The 21,999-nt window shown below is 43.8% G+C and overlaps 2 protein-coding genes across 6 annotated transcripts in view; both read right to left on the bottom strand.

Annotated features, from left to right (window-relative positions):
- The window catches only part of kmt2ba (lysine (K)-specific methyltransferase 2Ba), a 47,155-nt gene extending 33,140 nt beyond the window's left edge, over positions 1-14,015 (bottom strand). For 3 of the 4 annotated variants that reach the window (XM_063185425.1, XM_063185424.1, XM_063185421.1), the window contains exons 1-8: positions 13,668-14,015; positions 8,713-8,782; positions 6,774-8,342; positions 6,263-6,454; positions 3,954-4,141; positions 3,047-3,145; positions 1,116-1,275; positions 361-607 (exon numbers count right to left, since the gene is read on the bottom strand). In XM_063185425.1, coding sequence (XP_063041495.1) covers positions 361-607; positions 1,116-1,275; positions 3,047-3,145; positions 3,954-4,141; positions 6,263-6,454; positions 6,774-8,342; positions 8,713-8,782; positions 13,668-13,970 — 2,828 coding nt within the window. In that variant the 5' untranslated portion in view covers positions 13,971-14,015. The remainder of the gene's footprint in view (positions 1-360; positions 608-1,115; positions 1,276-3,046; positions 3,146-3,953; positions 4,142-6,262; positions 6,455-6,773; positions 8,343-8,712; positions 8,783-13,667) is intronic. The other variant, XM_063185422.1, reaches the window with a different exon arrangement.
- A 744-nt stretch (positions 14,016-14,759) lies between these two features.
- LOC134436295 (zinc finger protein 575-like) lies at positions 14,760-21,501 on the bottom strand. 2 transcript variants are annotated; one of them, XM_063185442.1, is made up of 5 exons: positions 21,408-21,501; positions 20,097-20,267; positions 17,959-18,074; positions 17,481-17,624; positions 14,760-16,695 (listed from the first exon to the last, which is right to left on the bottom strand). In XM_063185442.1, exons 2-5 carry the CDS (start codon positions 20,245-20,247, stop codon positions 15,907-15,909), a joined length of 1,200 nt encoding a protein of 399 aa, XP_063041512.1. In that variant the 5' UTR covers positions 20,248-20,267; positions 21,408-21,501; the 3' UTR covers positions 14,760-15,906. The 2 variants fall into 2 exon arrangements, with proteins under 2 accessions (XP_063041512.1, XP_063041511.1); XM_063185441.1 differs by having other exon boundaries at positions 20,097-20,272.
- Between the last annotated feature and the right edge of the window lie 498 nt (positions 21,502-21,999).

Here is a 21,999-nt window from a genome sequence, read left to right on the forward strand (position 1 = left end):
CATGTCACAATTTCCTAAGTGACATTCTGTGTTTATCTGTGTGTTAGCATGGAATTCACCTTTGGTTATTGTGCTAGCCCAACATGTATGCATAATATTTATAACATCTCACATCAGCCAACAATGAGTATTTTTCTTTTTTACTTATGTAATGATCAATTTGCATTGTCCTAATCAAATAGATAATGTAAGAAATAAAGAAGGCGACCAAGAAATGGAGAAAAAGTGGTTAAGGAGATGGGCTTTAATCAGAAAGTTACTAGTTCAAAGTGGACTGTAACCAATACCCTGTAACTGTTAAGTCGCTTTGGATAAAAGCGTAAAGCAATGCAATGCAATGCTATCTGTCCAAAGACTCACATGCAGCACTGTCTCTTGGTGTTGGGGCCGCCGAACTTGGGCTTGTCCAGGCAGTGGACGCAGGTGCCACAGTCCACAATGGTTGTGCATCCACTGCAGTTATGGCAGCGGACAGATCGGACCCCAGAGGGCCCGAAGTGCCTTTTGGGCATGGTCTTCTGTTTGTGTTTCTTGGAAGAGGAGGAGGAAGAGGTGGGACGCTCTGAGTCGGATGTGCTGTCGGGGTCCGACACCACATCGGCCACAGCTAGACGGCAGAGGAGGAGGGGGGGAGGTCACAGAGAACAAGAGGTGAGTGTAACCGGAGAACTTAATCACAGGTACAATGACATTGTACTAGGTAGAGAGACTATGGACACTAAGGGACACTTTATTGGCCACTTGTCCTGGCTTTTATGTGCCACTCAGCTAAGGCACATGCGACACTGTGGACACTTTATTTTATTATTATTTTTGGTGTGTGTATATGTGTGTGTGTGTGTGTGTGTGTGTGTGTGTGAGAGAGAGTGTGAGAGATATGCCTGGGCAAATGTATGTAACAGTGAGCTTTATATCTAAAACCATTACTGTATGCAAATTGTGCCCAGAAACCACGCACACTGAAAAAGGCACTAAATTATATAAGAAAAAAATACATAAAATAAAAAACACTAAATGTAAGGTGAGAGGTTGAGCATTTGGGCCAGTACCCTAAAAAAAGTATTCAAGAGTGAAGCCTACTCCAAGCTCAAAATTTGACGCTGCAGTCTCCATACCTTCCTCAGTGGGCGACGGGGCGATGCCCTCACGCTCGTGCATGGGCAGGGCGCTGAGGCGTGGGATGTCGTCGGGCACCATGGCGCGGGGCTGGCCCAAGGCCACGGCTGCTGCTCGGCACACGTGCTTGATGCGGGGCCCACCCAAGAGCTGCTGCTGCTACAGGATGTACAGGGCGCATCGATATGCAAAGAAGAGTTAGAACACACGGAGGAAGAGAGGGAGAGATACAGACAGGAGAGAGAGAGAGAGAGAGAGAGAGAGAGAGAGAGAGAGAGAGAGAGAGAGATACAGAGAGAGAGAGAGAGAGAGAGAGAGAGAGAGAGAGAGAGAGAGAGAGAGAGAGAGAGAGAGAGAGAGAGAGAGAGAGACAGACAGAGACAGAGACAGACAGACAGAGACAGAGACAGAGACAGAGAAAGACATGTACAGAGAGACATCCAGTGCTTCATGCATATTTGGTGCACTACACTAAATCAGAAGAGTCGTCCTGGTTTCTTTCGTACCGATCACAATCCATTTCAGACTACTCCATTTTGGATTCTACTGTCAGGGCTCCAGACTAACTTTTTGCACTGGTGCGCCTAAAAATTATTTTTAGGTGCACCAGCACAAAATTTAGGTGCACCCACATGTTTTCACCTATGCCCACACACACACGCACCTCAGCTTTAATTTAAATATATATAATAACAGTAATACTAATAGTAGGCCTATAATAATAATGATTATTATCATTATTATTATTTTAAAAGACCTGGAGCCTTCCTTGTGCTATAGGCTATCCAAATGTGCTCCTTAAAAGACATGACAGTAGGCTACCTAATCTACCACATCTTGGCTACAGGTAGACTAAGCTTTAATTTTCTGCAATAAGACTACACACACGACACAAGCACAGGGTTCCAATATGAAGATAGATAGAAAGTTAGTTAGTTAGACAGATAGACAGATAGACAGATAGATAGATAGATAGATAGATAGATAGATAGATAGATAGATAGATAGATAGATAGATAGATTTCAAACCCAGTTAAAAAATGCATGGTTTTTAAAATTATTAAGTTAGACACTAATAGGCTATGTTTACAGTGGAATCCGAGGTAAATTGGGTTTTGTATTTCCCCATTTTTGAGCGCTCTGCATGATGATTGTGGACGGTATCAAGCGCTAGCCTACTAACACGACAGCACAATTCCGTGCGCTCTCTCTCTCTCTCGCTCTCTCTCTCTCGCTGTCTCAAGGTGCCTGAACGATGCCTTGCCGACAGATAGGCAGTAATTAGTCGCTATAAAAAAACGTTCACAGAAGTTCCGAGAGATAGCGTGTCACCTGTTGTTTGGCCAGCTCTGCCCGCACGGCTGAAACGGGCCATTCTCCGCGCACCAGTCTGTGGTTATGTTGTGTGTTTGTGTGGCTATGTTTAAAACATCCTCAAGCCATTTCGTTTTTCCAGGGATTGTAACACCCCTTTCCGTTTCAACAGACGTTGAGAACACTAACTCGCTAGCAGCACATGTGAATATGAACTCGCTCGGATACCGGTAGTTTAGCGACTTGCGAAGTCGAACATTCTATTCTGAAACGTCGCCGTCGGGCTGCCTGTCAGCGAGAGGGAGAAAAGTTCAGCGGAGTTGAAGGAATGACCGCATTGACGCGTTTTATTTTGTGATGAGTCACTACTGCAGACTGGCTAATAATTGTATGCCCATTAAAATGGGTATTTAGCATTGCCTATTCATTTTGTTCTACTGATGGCTGGTCGCACCGGTGCGCCTAAAAATATTGTTTAGGCGCACTACTGAAAAAAATGGGCGCATGTGCGACCAAATTGGTCGCACTCTGGAGCCCTGACTGTAGATACACAATCCTCCCAAAAAACCTAGCAGTTATGAAAAGGACACTCCCGACAGACACACGGCGGGCGTACCCTGGGAGCTTCTCCTCTGCGGCCTCTGACTATCCTTCTCCTCCTCCGCTTCACCCCCGTCTCTGCCGTTTCTCCCAGGTGGACGGAACCACTCAGCAACTGCAAGAGAAGATGGTGTCAAATTCAAGTCAAGAAAATAATTAAAGGAACAGTCTGGCTCATTTTAAGAAATTGCTTATATGTAGTTAAGTCCCAGTAAAATATGAGAATACATAGGATTTTTCATCTATGCATTTACCATCCTGTGGTTGCTTGATGCTAATGCTCCCATTTACTTCGTGATTATGCTAAGCTATGCCAATAATCCTGATACCAAAAACAATTAAGTACTGAAAACACAGAAAAAAATGACATGCAGGTCATTAATGACTAATGCTTGGAAATACTGCAAATATGTGGAAACTCTAACTAATCACAACTACCACCACTATCACATATTTAAGACGTACATTTCTACATTTCTTACGGAAGTCATCTCAATCAAAACAACAATGTGCGTCAAAAAGTTCAAAACCAGGGTCAATGTGACTCCACTGATTCAGAGTTGTGGGACTAATGTTATTACAACAATAGCGGTATGCTATTACGTGGTAACCATGTTATAATACTACTCATGTTGCAATGACATCCATAAGGGTAACTGTATTTTATACAACTCTGGGGAGAATTTCTCGAAACCATAGTGGCCAACTACATTAGCTACTTTGCTGTTTGACATGCAATTTCCCATTGGTAAATGCCCAAGTTGCTAACTGGCTAACAACTACGCTTTCGAGAAACGCACCCCAGGTCAAATCACATTGACCTTGGTTTTGAACCCAGTTTCACCTTTGGGGATTAATAAAGTCTCTCATCAACTTTTTGATGTGCATTCATGCATTGGTTGATTGGACTTGATTGGCTTCACCTGGCTTGACTTGAGCTGCTTTTGCTGGTCAATCTTGATGAGCTGCACCTTGGCCCTCTTCAGCAGGTGGAACATCCTCTTGTTGGAGCTGGAGATGCGGTGGGTGGACCCCTCCTGCTCCACCAGCACCCGCTCTCCCAGGTCCCGCACATTCACACTCATGCCCTCCTCCACTTTCAACGCTCCTTCTGTTTGGGAGAAACAAAAATGTGTATGAAGATTTTTATTGAAAACTTGTCCATCCCCACCCGCTCTCCCGGCACGTTCACACAAAAGTCCATGTACCCACCTTTTACAAGTTCAATTATACATACCTGCAAACTCAGGAGGGTTGAAAAAGGTGACAAACTATCGCGAGCTCCAACGCAACTCCCCCCACCCCCCAACCCCATAAAAAAAGACAATATTTTATTTACTACATTTAATTATTATTAATATTTGATTTCCTTTGCAATTTTTAAATGTGCCCCTTTCTGCCCATGCTCTTCTCCTCCACCACCCTCCTTTCCCTCAGTGCTGCCAAATTAGCCTGTCTCTGTGCTCTATCCCTATTTCCAGCTCCACTGACATGAGCACACAACCTCCTGTCCAGTGTATACCTCTCAACATTTCACATCATCCATTTTAAACATTTCCACCCCAGTTCTATTTATTCCATTTCATTACCCCCCCCCCCCCCCCCCGCGCCATTATTTTCATTATATGCAATGTAGTTTTTTTCCATTGTATTCCATTCTATTAGTTTTTATTCCATTTCCTCTGAAAACAGTGAATCACATCACACATGCCACATACATACACAGACATTTAGCATACAGCCAAACACAGACAGACAGCCAAACACTACAAAACCTCACACGCCATCACTCAAACCTCACATACAGTAGGGCCTAGGCCTACACCTCACACAAACACAGCATGCCTTCAACACGCGTCACACAAACTACACCTTTAACATAGGCTATACAAAAACACATAACCACACTACAAAACTTCACATCCTCCACACAGCATCATTCAAACTTCACACACAGGATAAGTCAAATACCATGGACAATGCACAGAAGAGAGGGAGGAGAGAAGAGATGAAGGGAGAGGAGGACAGGAGAGAACACACTCACAGACACACGTGTGCAATAACGTGTATGATGTCTTATCTTATTATGCACGTTATGCTGTTGCTTTAGGACTTTAAACTCCTCCAGGATTAAATATACTACCATGCGCTAGGAATGACAAGTAGGCTACACTATATGTCGAAAATAAACAAACAATAACATCACGGAGATACTTTCGTAAGGTTTTTTTGTTTTGTTTGTTATTGTTTTTCACTTACTCGCACATCCATGTCAAATCCATGCAGGGTATTTGCGATCGCGTGGGCGTTATTAGGAAACGGCAACTCCATCGTATGCATTTGCGAGGACTTGGCAAATGTCAGACGAGGAATCTGACAGCTACGCTGTCATTATTCTCCCAGCGCTGTCCTGCTCTGTCCAGCCCAAGCCGTTTTCGCTCCACCACCACCACTTCATTTCAGCGTCACTACAGTTATTACTTGCATTCACCGACACCTAACCTTGCATTAACCACTGCCACATTCTTTATCACCCGTTGAAAACCTACAAAACCGAAGTAATCCGCGCTCGTCCTCTTATTGACATTTTATTTATCAACACCGGTTCCGCGCGGGCTTCAAGCCTTCAAACATGCAGCCAGTAAATGTGAAGCTGCATCCTTGTGATTAAACAGCAGCCAATGGGTGTGGGTTACATCATGACTAGTGTTTATGGGTAATGTAGGAAATCTCGCCGTCTTTACGTATATCAGACAGGCAGCTGTTTACCCTTCAGAACTTCAGTCTAGCGCTACTGGCTCTTCGGATCTGCACGATTCACACAAGTCACCTATTTTGAAATCAAAACGGCGAATTTCGCCGAAAGGTGACAAGTTTGCAGGTATGATTGGATACTTATGTAATTTATATAATGTTGTGCGTGTATAATGAGTGATTTTGATCAGTTATACATGACCGTCACCCAAACTCACACTGTGTAGTATAAATTAATAGATATGGTTTAATATAGAGAAGTGATGGCATACGCACTTTTGAAATGGACACCTGCTTACACACTGTGCTGTAGGCTTTTCGAGTATTTTGAAGTGACAAATCGTAGCACCGTAGTTTGATGGTATTTGCCATGCAAATTGTGCACAGGTAGGCAGATATGCCATCTACCCATCTTACTAGTAAGAAATGAGCTGTACAAATAAACGTGCATTGTGTAACAAAGAGAGGACATTCATACCACTTTCTACTTTCACCCCCTCCGCTCCAGGAATGGCCCCTGCGGCGTTGAGGTGCACGGCTAACTTTCTGACCACCCCGGGGGACTGCAGGTCCTCCATGGTCAGCTTGGAGCGTCTTTTCTTCCTCACCGGCCCAGCAGGCTCAGCCTCCTCCACCTCCTCCTCCTTCCCTTTCTTCACCATGCTACTGTCTGTTACACAATGCAGACAAGTTTATTTGTACAGCTCATTGGTTTGTTTAGTTTATTACCAATTAAGCAGCTATGGCTATTTTGTGCCATAACAGATCAAATTTCCCATTCTATCTTTAAATATGATAACAAAAAAGTACAATATATAACTACAATTTATATAATAAATAAATAATATATCAATCAAAATAATTCCTTGTTTTACGTCAATAAATGTAAAAGCTAAAATCCTTTTGGACCTTACTCAATAAAATATCTTTTCAAACAAAAATAAAATATAAAACGAATAAAATGTATGAATCCAGGCATAAAAACTGACCTGGTGCATCCTGCTGCCAGTTCTCTGCTGCTCCGGCCAGCGTGGTCTGCACCTTCTTCTGGGCCAGGGTGGACGTCAGTTTCTTCAGTCGCTCATAGAACTTGCCGGAGCCAGAACCAAGGACTTGACCGGGGGGCAGAAAGATTTTCAACCGTGGCACTGCCGGCGGCGCCACCACCGGTGGTGGTGCTGGCATTACTGCTGCTACTGCGGTTTCTGAGGTAGAGCGGTCTTCCTGGAATCCAGTGAGGCGGTTGCCGCCATCGGAGCTTTCCATGTCTACCTCCGGCTGGAGGTCTTGAGCACCTCTCCTCCTGTGCCCGCTTGATGACTTCAGAGGCAGCGGCCTCCCCTCTGCGTCAGTCTCCTGAGACGACGAGCCGAGGCCGTTGTTCTTCTTCTGTGGGCTCTTGGGCAGAAGATGGGACATGCGATCGTCGTCCAGAAACCTCTTGGGCGTCTTGATGACCCTGGAGGAGCGCCCGGAGACTACGGGCGTGACTGTCGACGACGTGCCTTCTTCCACAGGAGTCAGGCCCTGCTCGCCCAACTCTGGTTGTTGTTCCTGCGATATTTCTTTGTGTGCGTGTCGCTGTCTTCCGTGCTGGTCTTCATCGTCAACGCCTGACCTCCTCCGCCTCTTCATTTTAAGGTGCGCCCCCGCACCTCGCTGGTGGTCCCCCGACGGCTGGTCCGACGGTTCGTGACCGCTCTCTCGCCCAGCCTCTGCGCCCTCCTCCGGCGAGCCCTCCGCTCCCTTTGACACCCTCCTCTGCTTCCCCACCGCCTTGGGGGACACGGCCGTCGCTGAGCTGCTGGCCACCCCAGTGTTCGTCCTGCGCTTCTGTGGTATCCAGAGCATTTGACTGGGGTTCCTCCTCTGTCCAGGACTGGGCTCGGCTGACGATGAGAGGTTGTCGGACCCTTCCTCCTGAGTGGGCGGACGGCTTCTCTTGACGAATTTGCCGAGCATGGGGCTCGCGCCTTTGCCGCCGTCAGAGGTAGAAACCCCCTTGGCAGATGCTCCTGCTGAAGCATTTTTTCCCTGCTGACCCTTCACCGTCGTCATGGTCCACACCACTTTGCTCTTCTTCTGCGATGTGCCTTCTTCACTTGGTGATGGGGACTTCACTTTGATGCCTTTGCTAGTGCTCTGCTGCTTTTTGGCATGGCTTTCATCCGAACTCGCTTCTTCTACGTCATCATCTTTTCTTATGGCTTTGGCTGAGGACTTAGCGGCTTGCTCTGCCTTCGAGCTTTTTGGTAGAGAGACATCCTTCGTGGTCTTCTTGATGCCAAACTTCACGACCAGCTTTGGCTTGGTTGTGGCACTAGTGTACGTTGACGCATCAGAGGGGTCGAATTTTCGGATCTTCTTCTCACCCCTCTTGACAATCTTTCCGTAGAGGGGCTTGATTTCAGAGAGCGGCGGGCTCTGCGGTGGGGTAGGGGTGGAAGAGGAGGCAGAGGAGGAGGTGGTGGAGGGGGCGGTGGCATCCTTTTCCTTTTTCAGGTCCGGAGCCGGAGGGGGCTTCTCTTCTGGCGATGATACAGACTTCAAAGGAGTGCCTGAGCAGACAACAGATGGAGAATTGACACATTACATTACATTGACACAACACATTAAAATAAATTTAAAACAGACTATAAATGACTGCACAGTAAATCTGCACCTGACACCCCATTATAAACTTCTATATGCGGAATCAGGTAAGACCATGGTAAATGAAAACTAAAAAATAAGCACACAAGAGAGAAAAATAAATAAATAAATAAATAAAAAATAAGCACAGAAGAGAATGGCTGAGAAATAATTAAAACAAACATCCATCCAATTATTTAATTATACATCAAGTCATTTTAGGTCAAGCTTAGCTAAAATGCTTAACTACCACTAAACATGCTTTGTTAATGGTACCATGAGTATGAATGAACTCACTCTGTGATTGACTGCGGGAGGAGCGTAGAGATCTGCCGCTGTTCACCCCAAAGCCCACGAAAGAGTCCTCCTGAAAGAAAGACAGAAAATGGAAAGGGGTATATGATTAACAGGTATCCTAGTTATTTCATCATCAAACTCTGCTCAGGAATCAGCAACCTCTCTCCAGTCCCCCCTATCCAAATATAGGCCATTGTCCTCAGATCACATTTGCTAGGTCGGTTGAACTCAGGAAATTTCACTTTGCCACTGGAAGAAATAATTTAATTTGCTGTGGAAAATGAAAAGCACTTCACGTGCAATATCTCTGTATGACAGTAAATAAACCAAAAAGCCATACATTTCCAGAACCTCAATCCACACATGACATGAGGATGGCAGCCTGCAGATGGATACAGCATTCATGAAGGTCACATGACCATGAATTGACTCATAGGTCTGTGTGACATGTTAGCCTTTGACCCCATTAACTTTCAGAGACTTATTCTATGCTGAGAAGATGTTATAAGCTTAGCCATCTTGAGAAGTAGCGGACTCTATGACATGATGTGTATAAATAAATAACCCTACTTTGCATCTGCACTTGTTCTGTATATTTCCTGTGCACTTTGTATCTGCTAGAGTAGTAGAGTAGAGTAAGCTTAACTTTATTAATCCCCAGGGGGAAATTCAGGATGATGTTGGCTATGATTACGTCCATGATTGTATGTTTCTTTGGTTAAAAAGCGTCTGCCAAATGCAATGTAATGTAATAGTGGTGGTAATTAAGGCATTCTGGCGTGATCACTCCGGACCACTGTGAAGGTAAAACAACCTCAAGTACTACAGCAGAGACTAACCTTAAAACAGACATTGCACCAAGATATGGATCATAGAAAAAAAGGCTACAAGTCTTTTAACTGAGATGAGCGTTTGTTCCATTTTCAGATGACAATATACGACAAATGACTGACTAAGCATGACTCTCATAATACTGAATAAAGCACATTAGCAATCAATCCATATAGCAGTGCTACAACTGGATTATCATTCTATATATAGCCTGGTCTTCCACTATTACCCCCCCCCCCCTTCACACACACACAGTTCACAGCTCAACCCAGGCAATATAGAATGAGATGGAGAGGAGACACAAATCCCCCAGCAGACTGCTCAGCAGATTATCCTCCGCTTGAAATTGGGCAGCGCACAGTTTACCATCACCAGCTCATTCTAGTTTCAGCATTGCCTGAAGCAGAGTCAGTGCCACATTCCTCGACTGAAAATGGTACACCGCCCAACACAAAATTGCCTGCTAGCATCCTACTGCCAAACTGACATCAATGGCTAATATAGAGGAAGCACAAGGCTACATTTCAACCCAAATTTCACATCGAATTCAGCCAAACCTCTGACAAAAGCAGCCAACCAAACTGGGCAATATAAAATACATGAAAGGTGCTGACACCGTTAATCAATCACACAATCACTACAGAGAAAAATAAAATACATTTTCAATACTCATTCATCGCAACATGTGCACAAACACAAGTGGCCCAAAAATACAAGTGAAAAAATTTAAACCCACATACAATCCATCCAAAAGCACCATTTCTGTCCAGAAACATGCCCCACATCCTCACATAAGGGTCAATCCAAGATTCATTCAAAAAGCTCAAATGAAGACTTTTTCATTTAGCTTCCCAGTGTATGGCAGTACCTTGTCCGGATTGGACTGGCATAACCCAGCCTAATGTAATCAGTGTTAACAATGCTGTACAGGGCAACCAACGAGCATATGTCTAGCACAGTCTCAAGCTCAAATTTCAGTGTTCATCTACAGACTGGCCTCTCAATATGTCTGGTGACTATAAGCAAATGCTCAGAAGCAGAGAACACACACAATGCCGGGTGGAACTTGGAAACAAAGAGAAGCACGCATGCACGCACAGGTGCTCACACACACAGCAGGCGAGAACGGCAACAGCTTCAAAACACTGGTAGGTGAATTAGAGAATAAAGAATAGAGCTTCTCTTCAATGCAAGTTTTTTTTTGTTTCAATATGAGTATCAAATTCTAGACTTCCTTTCCCACAGCTGACCAGTAGGGGGCACTGTTCTGCCAAGAACCGACTGACACTTACCAATGCAAATTCAAGTATGTAAAAAAATAGCATAACAGCAAAAATCTGTCAAGATAAACAAACACAATATGCATCTTGCATTCATGCTCATCAATATGGATGAAGAGCACCCGGTCCTGTTCAGTCTCCTGTCTTAAGCATAAACAGCACTGAGGGCGCGCTATATGAAGAGCCAGCGTCAACCCTGCTCTCTATACATTTTCTGCCAGGGTCTGTGCTCAGCTTGTCCGGCTGAGGGGGAGCCCGGAGGGCAAGAGTTTGGCCATCTGCTGTTTCTAAGATAGATGGCAGCCGAACCCTCGCCGTCAATGCCAACACACTAGCACAGCACAACACAACACAACTCACATGTAGAGCTTGCATAAAAAGAAACTGAAAACAAAGCATAGAGATGACTCTTTATAGATATTTACAGGTGACAAGACAAACTGTGTGGTACTGGCAGGAAAGATTAAGGGAAATGCTGTGCAGCTCAATGCAACATGAAGCATAGAAATAAAAGTAAAACGCGGATATTTTACACTGCTCACCAATGTGATATTCTCTCATACATTGGGAATACACATTAATCCTAAACGTGGTAAGTAGCCAGCAGCACTGTGCAGTCTGATGCAAGACTAAGCACCAAAGCCTTAAAAAATCCCAACTCTCTCAAATGGTCATTTATATGTGCTCTTTTCATATATGGGGGTGCAGGATCATCCTAAACCTTGTAAATATACATCCAGCTGCAGGGTCATGGCTTTGGTGGAAATGCTGGGAAGACCCTTGGCATACAGCATCAGTGCCTCTGCATTATATTGCATCAGACTCTCTGGAAGAGGCATGTCCCAGCATATCCTGCCGGACTCCACTGAGCCAAAAGCATATTTCCCCAAATATCACCGCAACAATGTCCACTGTAAAACACATTCAATGAAAAATTGTGACACAAAATTACACAAATTGTAATTAGTTCACTCATCAGTTATGAATGAAAATATTTTTACAAGACACCTTCAAAGACTAGCAGAAAAGCTCAATCAACATACAATTCTACAAAAAGGCTTGTGGATGTCAGCATCAGAATCTTCCTCATGCCAGTTAGGTCCCATCCCAGTTTTTCTACTCACCTTTGGCATGCTGACAGTCAAGTGTAACAGAAACTCTCAACATATGCCATGAAGAAGCAGAGGTCAGCTGAGTCAGTATCTGATGAATTACCAGTACTGAGTGAAAGTAAGCACTGCTGAGTGAAGATGTATAGAAATTTGAATGAGTCAGATGACAATTTTGCTGAGCAACCAGGAGTGAAGCAATATCTGCTATGAGCCTGGAACCGATCAAGGAGGTAAGGTCTTTAAACAGGACCATGTTACAGCTTAATCTGGGATGTTGCATCAGTCCAAGTACTATAGCCTAAAACAGTGATGTCACATTCTACAGCTTGGCATATTCCATGTCACAGGATGCTGTGCTGTGGTCACAAAATGCTGTGCATGTGGTCACATCATGTGATCAAGGATGCAGGTGCTTGCCATCCTCCAGAATCCGACCCTGCAAGCTGCAAGTTATATCAACGAGAGGACAAAGCAATAATATTACATGGTGAAAAAAAATCTTATCTGGCGTCTGGTCTAGTATGTACCACTGTGTTTAACGTTATTCTGTGAACATATACATTAAAGCTTTTGGCAATATCGGCTCATTCCATCTTCAGTTTCTGACAGCTTGTTCAAGTCAACATTCAATTCGCACAAGTAATCGCCAACTTCCCTAAAATGTCCTTGTTTGCGTTTCAGGAAAACGTCCGAAAGTATCAACGACAGGGTTTATGTACAGTGCCTACATAATTTGTAAACATGAAGTGGCTAACTTTCTTGGCTAATATTAGCTAACAGGCGAGTAGTTTCACAAGTTTTCTATTTCGGGACTATAAGAACAACGCCATACAAACTATTAAATTGTCTTTTCCCCGAGGGAAACGTTTCATTCATTCAAACGTGATTTTATGACAATATCTGATCTCACACGTCCCCAAAAATGATAACATGACATCTTCTGAAGCTACGTAACACACGCTAGCAAGCAAAATCGCGCTAACTGGTGTAACTTATTAACGCCAATTAGCGCGCGACAGGTAACAAAGCTTTGCACGTGAGCATCTTCCCTTGCAGACGATAATATGGAAAAGTTAACATCTTATTTTATGAAAGCTTTCTATAAGAGCGAGGCAGACTCGGTATGTGAAGGATGTGGTATTGCAAATGTGACTTGCATGGGGTTAAATGAGCTATTAAAACGCCCCCTAAATTATAACACTACCAAATGAGTTAGGGCAGGCAAACAATGTCTAGTTATATCGTCTCTACTGACAGTCACCAAGGTGATGCTCGCCTCCATGCTGATGGAGAGCAACACCAACGACGTTGGCAAGTGTTAACAGCGCGCAAATGCCCCGCCAGTGTAGAACTAGAACGACTGCAGCCAATGGCTGTTGCACTCCCATCACTCATTAAACGGCATTTCAACAAAGGCAATGGAACTTCTGACTGACTTCCTTCAACCCAATCAACATGCAAACGTATAACCAACGTTATGGCGGCTAAGGACTTGCAAGAGGGTTTCACAAACTAAAACCCTTAGCTTTATGCTAAGTAGCTTCTGGTAATGCAAGGACCACGAGTGTTTGGAACTTGATTAAATTACACAGCCGAGGCTCTCTTGCACTTGCAGCAGGAAGCTGTGGTTCATGAGACCTTTCCCCGTCCAAACCAAGCAGTTCACACATATCTCTCAATAAACAAGGCAACTGTATGTAGTTGAACTGTTAGCAAGGCTTTAGCAACAAACCTCTTCACCCCCGCTTGAGTCGAAACCCGCCTCTCTCTTGCGCTTGTGCTTCTCTGCAATCCGAAGTAAGCGCAATAGTGACGGGTCCTCTTGCAACGTAAGTCCAATGTTGACGGGCCTCGGGCCCTTTGAGAGGCTCTCTCCATTTTCAGAACCCTGCCGACCGATTCGATAACGTTTTTCTGATCGCGCTTGATTGCGGGATGTGCACGGCCGAGCTGGAAAGCGACATCGAACTGTGTTTGAAGTGTTAACGCCAGTAAGCAAGGCAGAGGCTGGCAACCCACCTCCCGCTGCCGCCATTATTAACTAGAACTACCACAACAACTGCGCTGGAGGAGAAGAAGTGGTATGGGGTGGTGTGGAAACAAGATGGAAAGGCGCGAGAGTCCTTGCGCAAGGCATCATGGGAAGGCGAGTTTCCGTATTCACATGTAAATAGATTACGGTAATTTTCACTACTTGGTACATGTAGTTTTACGGTGGAAACATTCATTGACAAATCTGGGATCCATTAAGCAAAAAAAATAATTGAACCATCCAAATTATTAAACCGCTTCATTCCTTCTTTCCCTTTGATCTATACCACCTTCATTTGCCATCATGTGCACCCAAAATTCCAACATGATTTATAGTGTGCAGGGCTGCTGCAATCTGAGAAGCAGGGCCAACTTCCCAATGTGTTGTTTTGGTGGTAGAGAGATGTGACATGGGAATTGTTAATATAAGCAATAAGGTAGTTTTTACTTGTGTGTCAAGATGTTTCATTGACAAAAGGTGTCCCTTGGCTCAAAAAAGCCTGAAAAAGCAATGGTCTAATAGAACAAATATATTATATTCTATCTTCTGTAATGTTATGTATGTTTTGTGTAATGGAAATCCTCGTCTTTAGTCTTTATACCCATGCTTATTTTTACACAGTGAGAGCAATTAGAAATTCCAGGCTGACATTCCAGTCTTTTCTATTCTACAGGAACAGCGGCACAATGTGTGGACATGACTAGCCTCAATTCCCTAATCATCATTAGGTCACAACTGTCTCTATAATATAGTATGAATAATTTTCACAGTTCAAGAGGAGTCAAAAAGTTGTCAGGTTGTAAGACAATTTTTAATTTCAGTTTGTGAGTGTCAGGAGGACAGAAAGGTACATGTAATTCATAAACAATCAAAATGTATTATCAGCAAACCAAACCACAACCATGTCATCGAACCCCATTTTCAAATGTAGAAAAAAAAGTACAAAAGTGACCTCAGACATCGTAATACATGAAGAGGAAGGCCAAGATAGAGCACCTGTTAAAATCCAGTCTGAAGACAAATCAAACACCTAAAAGCTAAGTTTTAACACAACATAACCACACAAAGTCAGCAGAATGAACATGGTATACAAAACAGAAAAAGTAGCAAAATCATGAAAGCTGTGATTTTTTTTTAAACAACATTAATATTTTTTGTATTTACAGATGGTTAAACCATTTGTGTATATACAGTCACTCATAGTTATTGAACACGTTTGGGACGTTGTTAAAACAACTTTAATAAATGTATACCTTTTTCAAACTCGTCTTCTCCCATGCTGGGAGGAAAAACATCAAAGTAAATACAATCTCTTTGAGTCCAAGGGAGCTATTCCAAGAACGGGATGAACGTGACCAAGTTAATTTATAGGAAGAGGTAAACCTGCTGACACAGGGAGTCCCAAAAACATATGCACACTTTTAATGTATGTAAGGTAGATATTTAAAGTGTATCAGAGTTTGCAGACATCACTTTAATGTTTTGTCATCACTAATTCTCAAACTGATGTCTAAACAGTCTATGCTATGAAACAAAATAACAAAGTGAGTTTTAAGATTTACGTTATCAGTAGTGCCTAGACCAGAATGGATGTCTGTTTGACAAAAGCTGGTAATTACAAATATATACTGTATATATATTTAAAACACCTACTTCACGATGATTTAAAGAGTGCATACAATATTTTGGGATGTCCTGTATATACCCCGTAGGCATCATTTTGTTAAGAAAAACAAATTCCAGCTCTAAAGACTCCAGGCTCTTCTATTGGCCGACGTACCTCTACCTCTAGATTAGCTCAACCTGGTTTGCTAAACCACGTTCTTGGAATGACCCCTCTGTCCTATTCAAGACCTCCTTCTGAAGGCATCTGTCTGAATGGCTACCAATCTCCATTTAAAACCCTGACGCGTGTGTCCCCAAATGCAGTCTTATTAATCTATCCCTTGTCTTCCTCATCTTCCTCCTCCTTGCCCTCTGTGTGGGAGCGCTGATGGGCCTTGAGGTTGCTCTCGCGCCCAAAGCTCTTGCCGCAGGTGGGGCAGGTGTGGCGTCCGGAGCCGTGGGCGCGCGCCACGTGGGCCTGCAGCTGCCTCTCCTGGGCGAAGCTCTCCTCGCACTCGCTGCAGGCGTGGGCCTTCTTGGGAGGGGGTGGCGGGGCGTGCGCCTCCTTCTTGTGGGCGCGCAGCAAGGCCAGGCTACCACACACAGTCTTGCAGCCGTCCATCGGGCACGGGATCTTTGGCTCCTCTTTCGGCTTCTTCGGCTGAGGTGGCTGTTGTTGCTTTTGTTTCGGAGGCCTGCCGCGGGGCCTGGGAGCATTCGCCGCAATGTTCCCGCCGATTTCCGGCTGCGTCGCCGCCCCGTCAGTCCCCTCTGTGTCTTTTTTCTCACCGTTCTCCTCCTCCTCTGTGGCATCCGGCTGTTGTTGTGGTTGTTTGGGGGGTCGTCCTCTCTTGCGAGGGTTGGGCGGCGGCTTGCAGTGCTCGTGGCCGGCGTACAGCTCCTGGTGCTGCAGGAGCTCCTCCTCCGTCTCGAAGCCCTCCTGGCACTTGGGGCAGCGGTGGGTGAAGCCGTCCGGCGGGGGTGGCGGGGGCATTGAAGCGTCCGAGGCCGGGTGGTGGGCCAGGCGGTGCGTGCGCAGCTTGGCCAGGCCACGGAAGACCATGCCGCAGTCCTTGCAGACGCAGTGGCGCTCGGGACACAGGTTACGCCGGTGGTCAGTCAGCTGGACAAGAAACACACACACACAGCATGTCAGAGGAAGCTGAGAGACTAAACAAGTTTATATTCCTTAAGATATTTTAGGTTCCTAAATCTCTAACCTCAACCGTTTTAAATTGGTTGTGGAGGTGGTCCATGAGCTGAAGATTTGTTTGTTTGTTTACATTTATCGTCAATTAAGCAGCGGTGGCTATTTCATGGCCCCATGTGCTGGAGAAAATATAATCCACACACACAGTATGTCAGAGGAATCTTTAAGAAGCATAAACTAACTCATCCATCCCTCAGTTTCTACATCACCTATTTATTTTTCATTTCCCTTGTTTTCTAACAGATAAAATGACTACAGGTCCAGTGTTTGTGGCTGTGGAATTGGTGTCAGTCACTCACACTGTTAACATTACAACTCTTTTTGAGGACAAAATGCAATGCAAATGCAATGCAATGAACTACTATTGGTTACTTTGTATTAGTATTATGTATTTCAAGAGCGTCATTGCAAAATCAATCATCAATTTTGGAACATTTTGGGAAATTGACATTTTTGTATTGGCCGTTTCATTGCATTGCAGAATGCATTTCATATATATTTTTTAAAAGCATGTTCTCAAAATATTTGAATGGCAAGAATTCACACACAGATGATAGGACTTATGAACAGTCATTTCCAATAATAAAATGCTTAAGTCAAAAATGGTGGATACGTGTTTAGAGTGCAATCCAATCTAATAACATTTTAAGTCACACCAACATGTCATGCGGTGTTGGACCTTGGCTAGTGGATCTCACCTCAGAAAAGGTGGCGAAGCTGCCCTGACAGTGAGGGCAGCGGAACGGCTTTGCCTCTGTGCTGTGGGTGGCCTGGTGCTGGGTCAGCTCCTCAGAGGATGTGAAGGGCCGGTCACATACGTAGCACGTGAACAGTGTGTCTGTCTGAGGGGGAGAGAGAAAGCATTTTTTTGAAGCCAAAGACTTCCATCGTGTCAATATCTTTTTTTTTTTTTTTACTGATATCTTCTCTTTTTATCCTCAATTCATTCTACATCAACAAACTCCCCTCACCGTTATTTACTCCTATCTATTTGTAAGTTTCTATCTATCTATCTATCTATCTATCTATCTATCTATCTATCTATCTATCTATCTATCTATCTATCTATCTATCTATCTATCTATCTATCTATCTATCTATCTATCTCATCCTATCATGATGTGTACTTGGACGATAAAAGTACTACTAATTAGTGACTCAGAAGAGAGTAAGCACCTGTTGGAGTTGCTGCTTGTACTCCTCTCTGTGACTTTTCCTCATATGTCTCTCCTTAGCTTTGGCATTGCAGAAGGTGATGAAGCACTGGAAACACTGGAGGCTATCATGTTGATCTGGGAGAGAGAGTGAAGCATAAACAAATGACGTGAACATAGACTGCAGCATACAATGTTTAACACTGTAAGTGTAAAGGGCTCTGTATGCTCTCGCGGCAGCCTGTTGCAGAGATGCTTTAGCAGATAGTTTTGGTTCTGGGTCAATAGGTCTGCTCTGTTATTCATCGCCAAAACGGTAGGGGCAACGAGAGGCTTGATCAAACTGCTTATTTAATGAATATCACACCCAGCATTTGCCGCTCACAAACCGTCAGCCCAGTGAAAGTTAGAACAAGGAAGTAGTTGCTTGTTGTCGAGTGCAGTCACATTTTTGAAGGTGCACACCAAATGTTTGTGGAAGGGGGGGATCTCTGTTTTTGGTTTCAGAGCATGAACTGGGCTTTAGAGCTCACTTCTTTGCATGGATAGTGAAGAGATGCGGTATATATATATTTTTTTTTTCATAGCAAAAATGCACAAAGTGTTTCACAGGTGTCAATTTCAACTTCACTCTGCCATGACAAACCTTTAGCACGTGCACTCCATATCATCGACACAAGTGATTCCAGTACGTGTTATATGATTCCACTACAAATGTATGAGAATATTTGTGTTTATTAGAAACAGTTTGGTCACAATATGATTGGTTTGCATGTTAAAACTAGACTGCCTGTGCAGTCGCCTTCGACTGCTTAAGGTATATCCCCGAAACGCGACACTTCCAGTCCCCCATCATTCCTACCACTCCCGTCCACCATTTCGTAAACGTATATGATACATACAGACGTGACATGACGTGCATAGGCTTAAAACCAAACGACTATTGTGAAAATGAAGCAAAAAATGGGGCAAATGGTAATACTGTTTTAATGGTTCAGTGGATATACCATATTAGGTACAGTGTAATAACCAGTGTAACAATATTTAACTTAATACAATGTAATTTTTTTACTTACATCATGTGTTTGTGCGTAAGTGGTATTACATGGTATTGCATATTGTTACACTGGTATTACACTATATTACATGGTATTAAATATTGTTACATTGGTTATTACACTGTACCTAATATGGTAGATTCACTGAAATGGTGAACCATTAAAATAAGGTGTTAACATGCAAATCAATCCACCCAGTCAGACGTTATGGGCCAAATGAAAATTCTGCCATTTTGAAAGTGCTGTCTTCCAAACTCGAATCAGTTCATGAACCTACCCTAGAGCATTCACACACAAAATCTGGGACAAATCCATCCACCCGGTCAGTAGTTATGGGCCAAACAATAATTCGGCCATCTTGAATTCAGCCATCTTGAAAGTGTTGACCTCCAAACTCGAATCAGTTCATGAACCTACCCTAGAGCATTCACACACCAAATCTGGGACAAATCCATCCACCCGGTCAGAAGTTATGGGCCAAACAAAAATTCGGCCATCTTGAATTCAGCCATCTTGCAAGTGTTGACCTCCCAACTCGAAGCAGTTCATGAACCTACCCTAGAGCATTCACACACCAAATCTGGGACAAATCCATCCACCCGGTCAGAAGTTATGGACCAAACAAAAATTCGGCCATCTTGAATTCAGCCATCTTGAAAGTGTTGACCTCCCAACTCGAAGCAGTTCATGAACCTACCCTAGAGCATTCACACACCAAATCTGGGACAGATCCATCCACCCGGTCAGAAGTTATGGACCAAACAAAAATTCGGCCATCTTGAATTCAGCCATCTTGAAAGTGTTGACCTCCAAACTCGAATCAGTTCATGAACCTGCCCTAGAGCATTCACCCAAAAAATCTGGGACAAATCCAAACATCCGTTCAAAAGTTATCGCGTTAACACGAAAGACCTTACGCGGCGGCGGACGCGGCGGCGGCGGCGGCGGACGCGGCGGCGGCGCACGCAAAACCATTACATCCCCGACGCTCCGCGTTTCGGGGATATAATTAGTCAGGTGAGAAGATGTCATACAAGAATGGTTTTACAAGATTGATGCGATAAGTGGCTGCACACGGTCACAAAGTAAAGTAACTGCTTACAGGGCTGGTTTATGACAGGCTTCACGATGACCGGTTTCGTGTCGGCGACTGGCACAGCGGTGGGCACGGTAGTAACCACCATGTTGTCCCCCACCACCACCTGCTCCAGGTTCAGCATGTCCAGCTCCATCTGAGTCACGTTGGTGGCCATGGAAGCACTGGCCCTGACACCTGAGCTGGACGAAGAAGATGATGATGATGATGATGATGAAGGCAAAGGTACGTTAGGACAGTGAGGACAATGCCTAAATATATTGCAGAAATAATATCCCATCACCACATTTATGGTCATGTATCTGATGTAGTTGCAGAATGTATCATTATGCATCCTTTTACTTTGTAATTAAACCGGCAGTGTGGCAGTAGCATGTGCAATGTTACAATGCAAACCAAAGATTCAAATGCTCACTTTTTAAAGTTGATTATACTTTTCACTGTCTTTTGAAGATTAAAATATCTGTAAATACTACTGGTAAGAAAAGGCATTCTGTCACCTTATGGTATATAAGCTTATCTCAAGAATTTATTTAGATGGTACTCTCACCCACAACACAGCTGTATAATATGCATTGGGCTATGGACATAGTCTAATGTGCAATACATTCCTGCCTAAATGAATCATGCTCCCATCTCTCATTCAGTCACAGGTTTGTTTGGTTTGACCGTTTGCGCAATGCTAATGCTAGCAACCATTTGCAAGATGGTCACTCTGCCATCGAGCACTAGGAGGCATTATTGCGTTGCAAAATAAAAGATCACATTTACGCTGCCCTGCGCCCAACTACATAGACACAAACTTTTGTATGTGAAACATGTGAACGGCGAAATAAATTGTAATGTGCTGGATAGTGGATACAAGTCTTTCTGCGTGCCTACCTTGCAATAACCAACTTGTGGAAGCTAATATGTGCCTAACGGCTCTGACAATGTTATCTTCTGGAGAATATGGTTTGATGCCTTTTAGGGACTGACATATGCAGACACAACACTCATCCCTTCGTTTTACCATTTCCACGCACTTAGAAATGAGTAGGTCAACTCCCCAGTGCAAACATCAGACAGCTAACGCTAACTAGCTTGGTGTACTGTTGGCTAACATTATCTGGTAACAGGACGAACATAGGCGACTGATTCAAAGTATGATCAGCGACACATACAAGACGGAAGTCTTTTATTATTTGCAATTGACAGCTAATGCATGTCACACTACACAAGCTGTGTTCTTGGCGTGATTGGATCTCTCATGCGTTCAATTAATAACAAATAAACACATACAAGTACAGTCAACAAAAAATACCAATCGTTGCTCACCTTTCAAAGCGCCTAATGAAATGAAGCCTTCAAGCCAACCCCGAATGTGGAACCCTGTCACGTGACGTGGGACCAGAGTTGGCGCACGCTCTCCACTCACTCAGATATGACAAGTTGGGCAAGGTGTTTGCATGATCAATCAATAATGTTTGGGTTATGATATTTTGAGCTTGTGTAAACCCAAGTGTTGTGAGGATTTCAAATCCATATGTGGTCACTCACGCATTTAACAGCTATCTCACTACTACAAACACAATTGGGTGGAAAAGGTCACATATGCAGTGTTGGCCTATGACATAGGCTACTATATTATCTGGGAAATAATACTTATGTTATTTGAAGATAATGTGCAAAGCAAACAATGTGTTGTGAATTAGCTAACACAGGGTTTCCCAAACTTTACCATGACAAGGCCCCCCATATACGATATATTCCAGCCAAGGCCCCCCTCACATGGGTCGTGCCACACTATTTTTTCTATGCATGCCTTTCACAACCATAGTGTACCAGTAGGGCTGTGAGGCAGTGTCCCAGAGGAATATATAAAATAGTAACAGTGAGAGTATGTATTCTACATTCTATTAATAATAAC

Source organism: Engraulis encrasicolus, chromosome 20 (assembly GCF_034702125.1).
Source record: "Engraulis encrasicolus isolate BLACKSEA-1 chromosome 20, IST_EnEncr_1.0, whole genome shotgun sequence".
NCBI lineage: Eukaryota > Metazoa > Chordata > Actinopteri > Clupeiformes > Engraulidae > Engraulis > Engraulis encrasicolus.

Excerpts from the sequence above, each read along its gene's own strand:
- LOC134436295 (XM_063185442.1), bottom strand. The coding sequence starts at position 20,247 with ATGGCCACCAACGTGACTCAGATGGAGCTGGACATGCTGAACCTGGAG. Across the intron at positions 18,075-20,096 it reads GCCTGTCATAAACCAGCCCT|ATCAACATGATAGCCTCCAG; the intron begins GTAAGCAGTTAC and ends TCTCTCTCCCAG. Across the intron at positions 17,625-17,958 it reads ACAAGCAGCAACTCCAACAG|ACAGACACACTGTTCACGTG; the intron begins GTGCTTACTCTC and ends TCTCCCCCTCAG.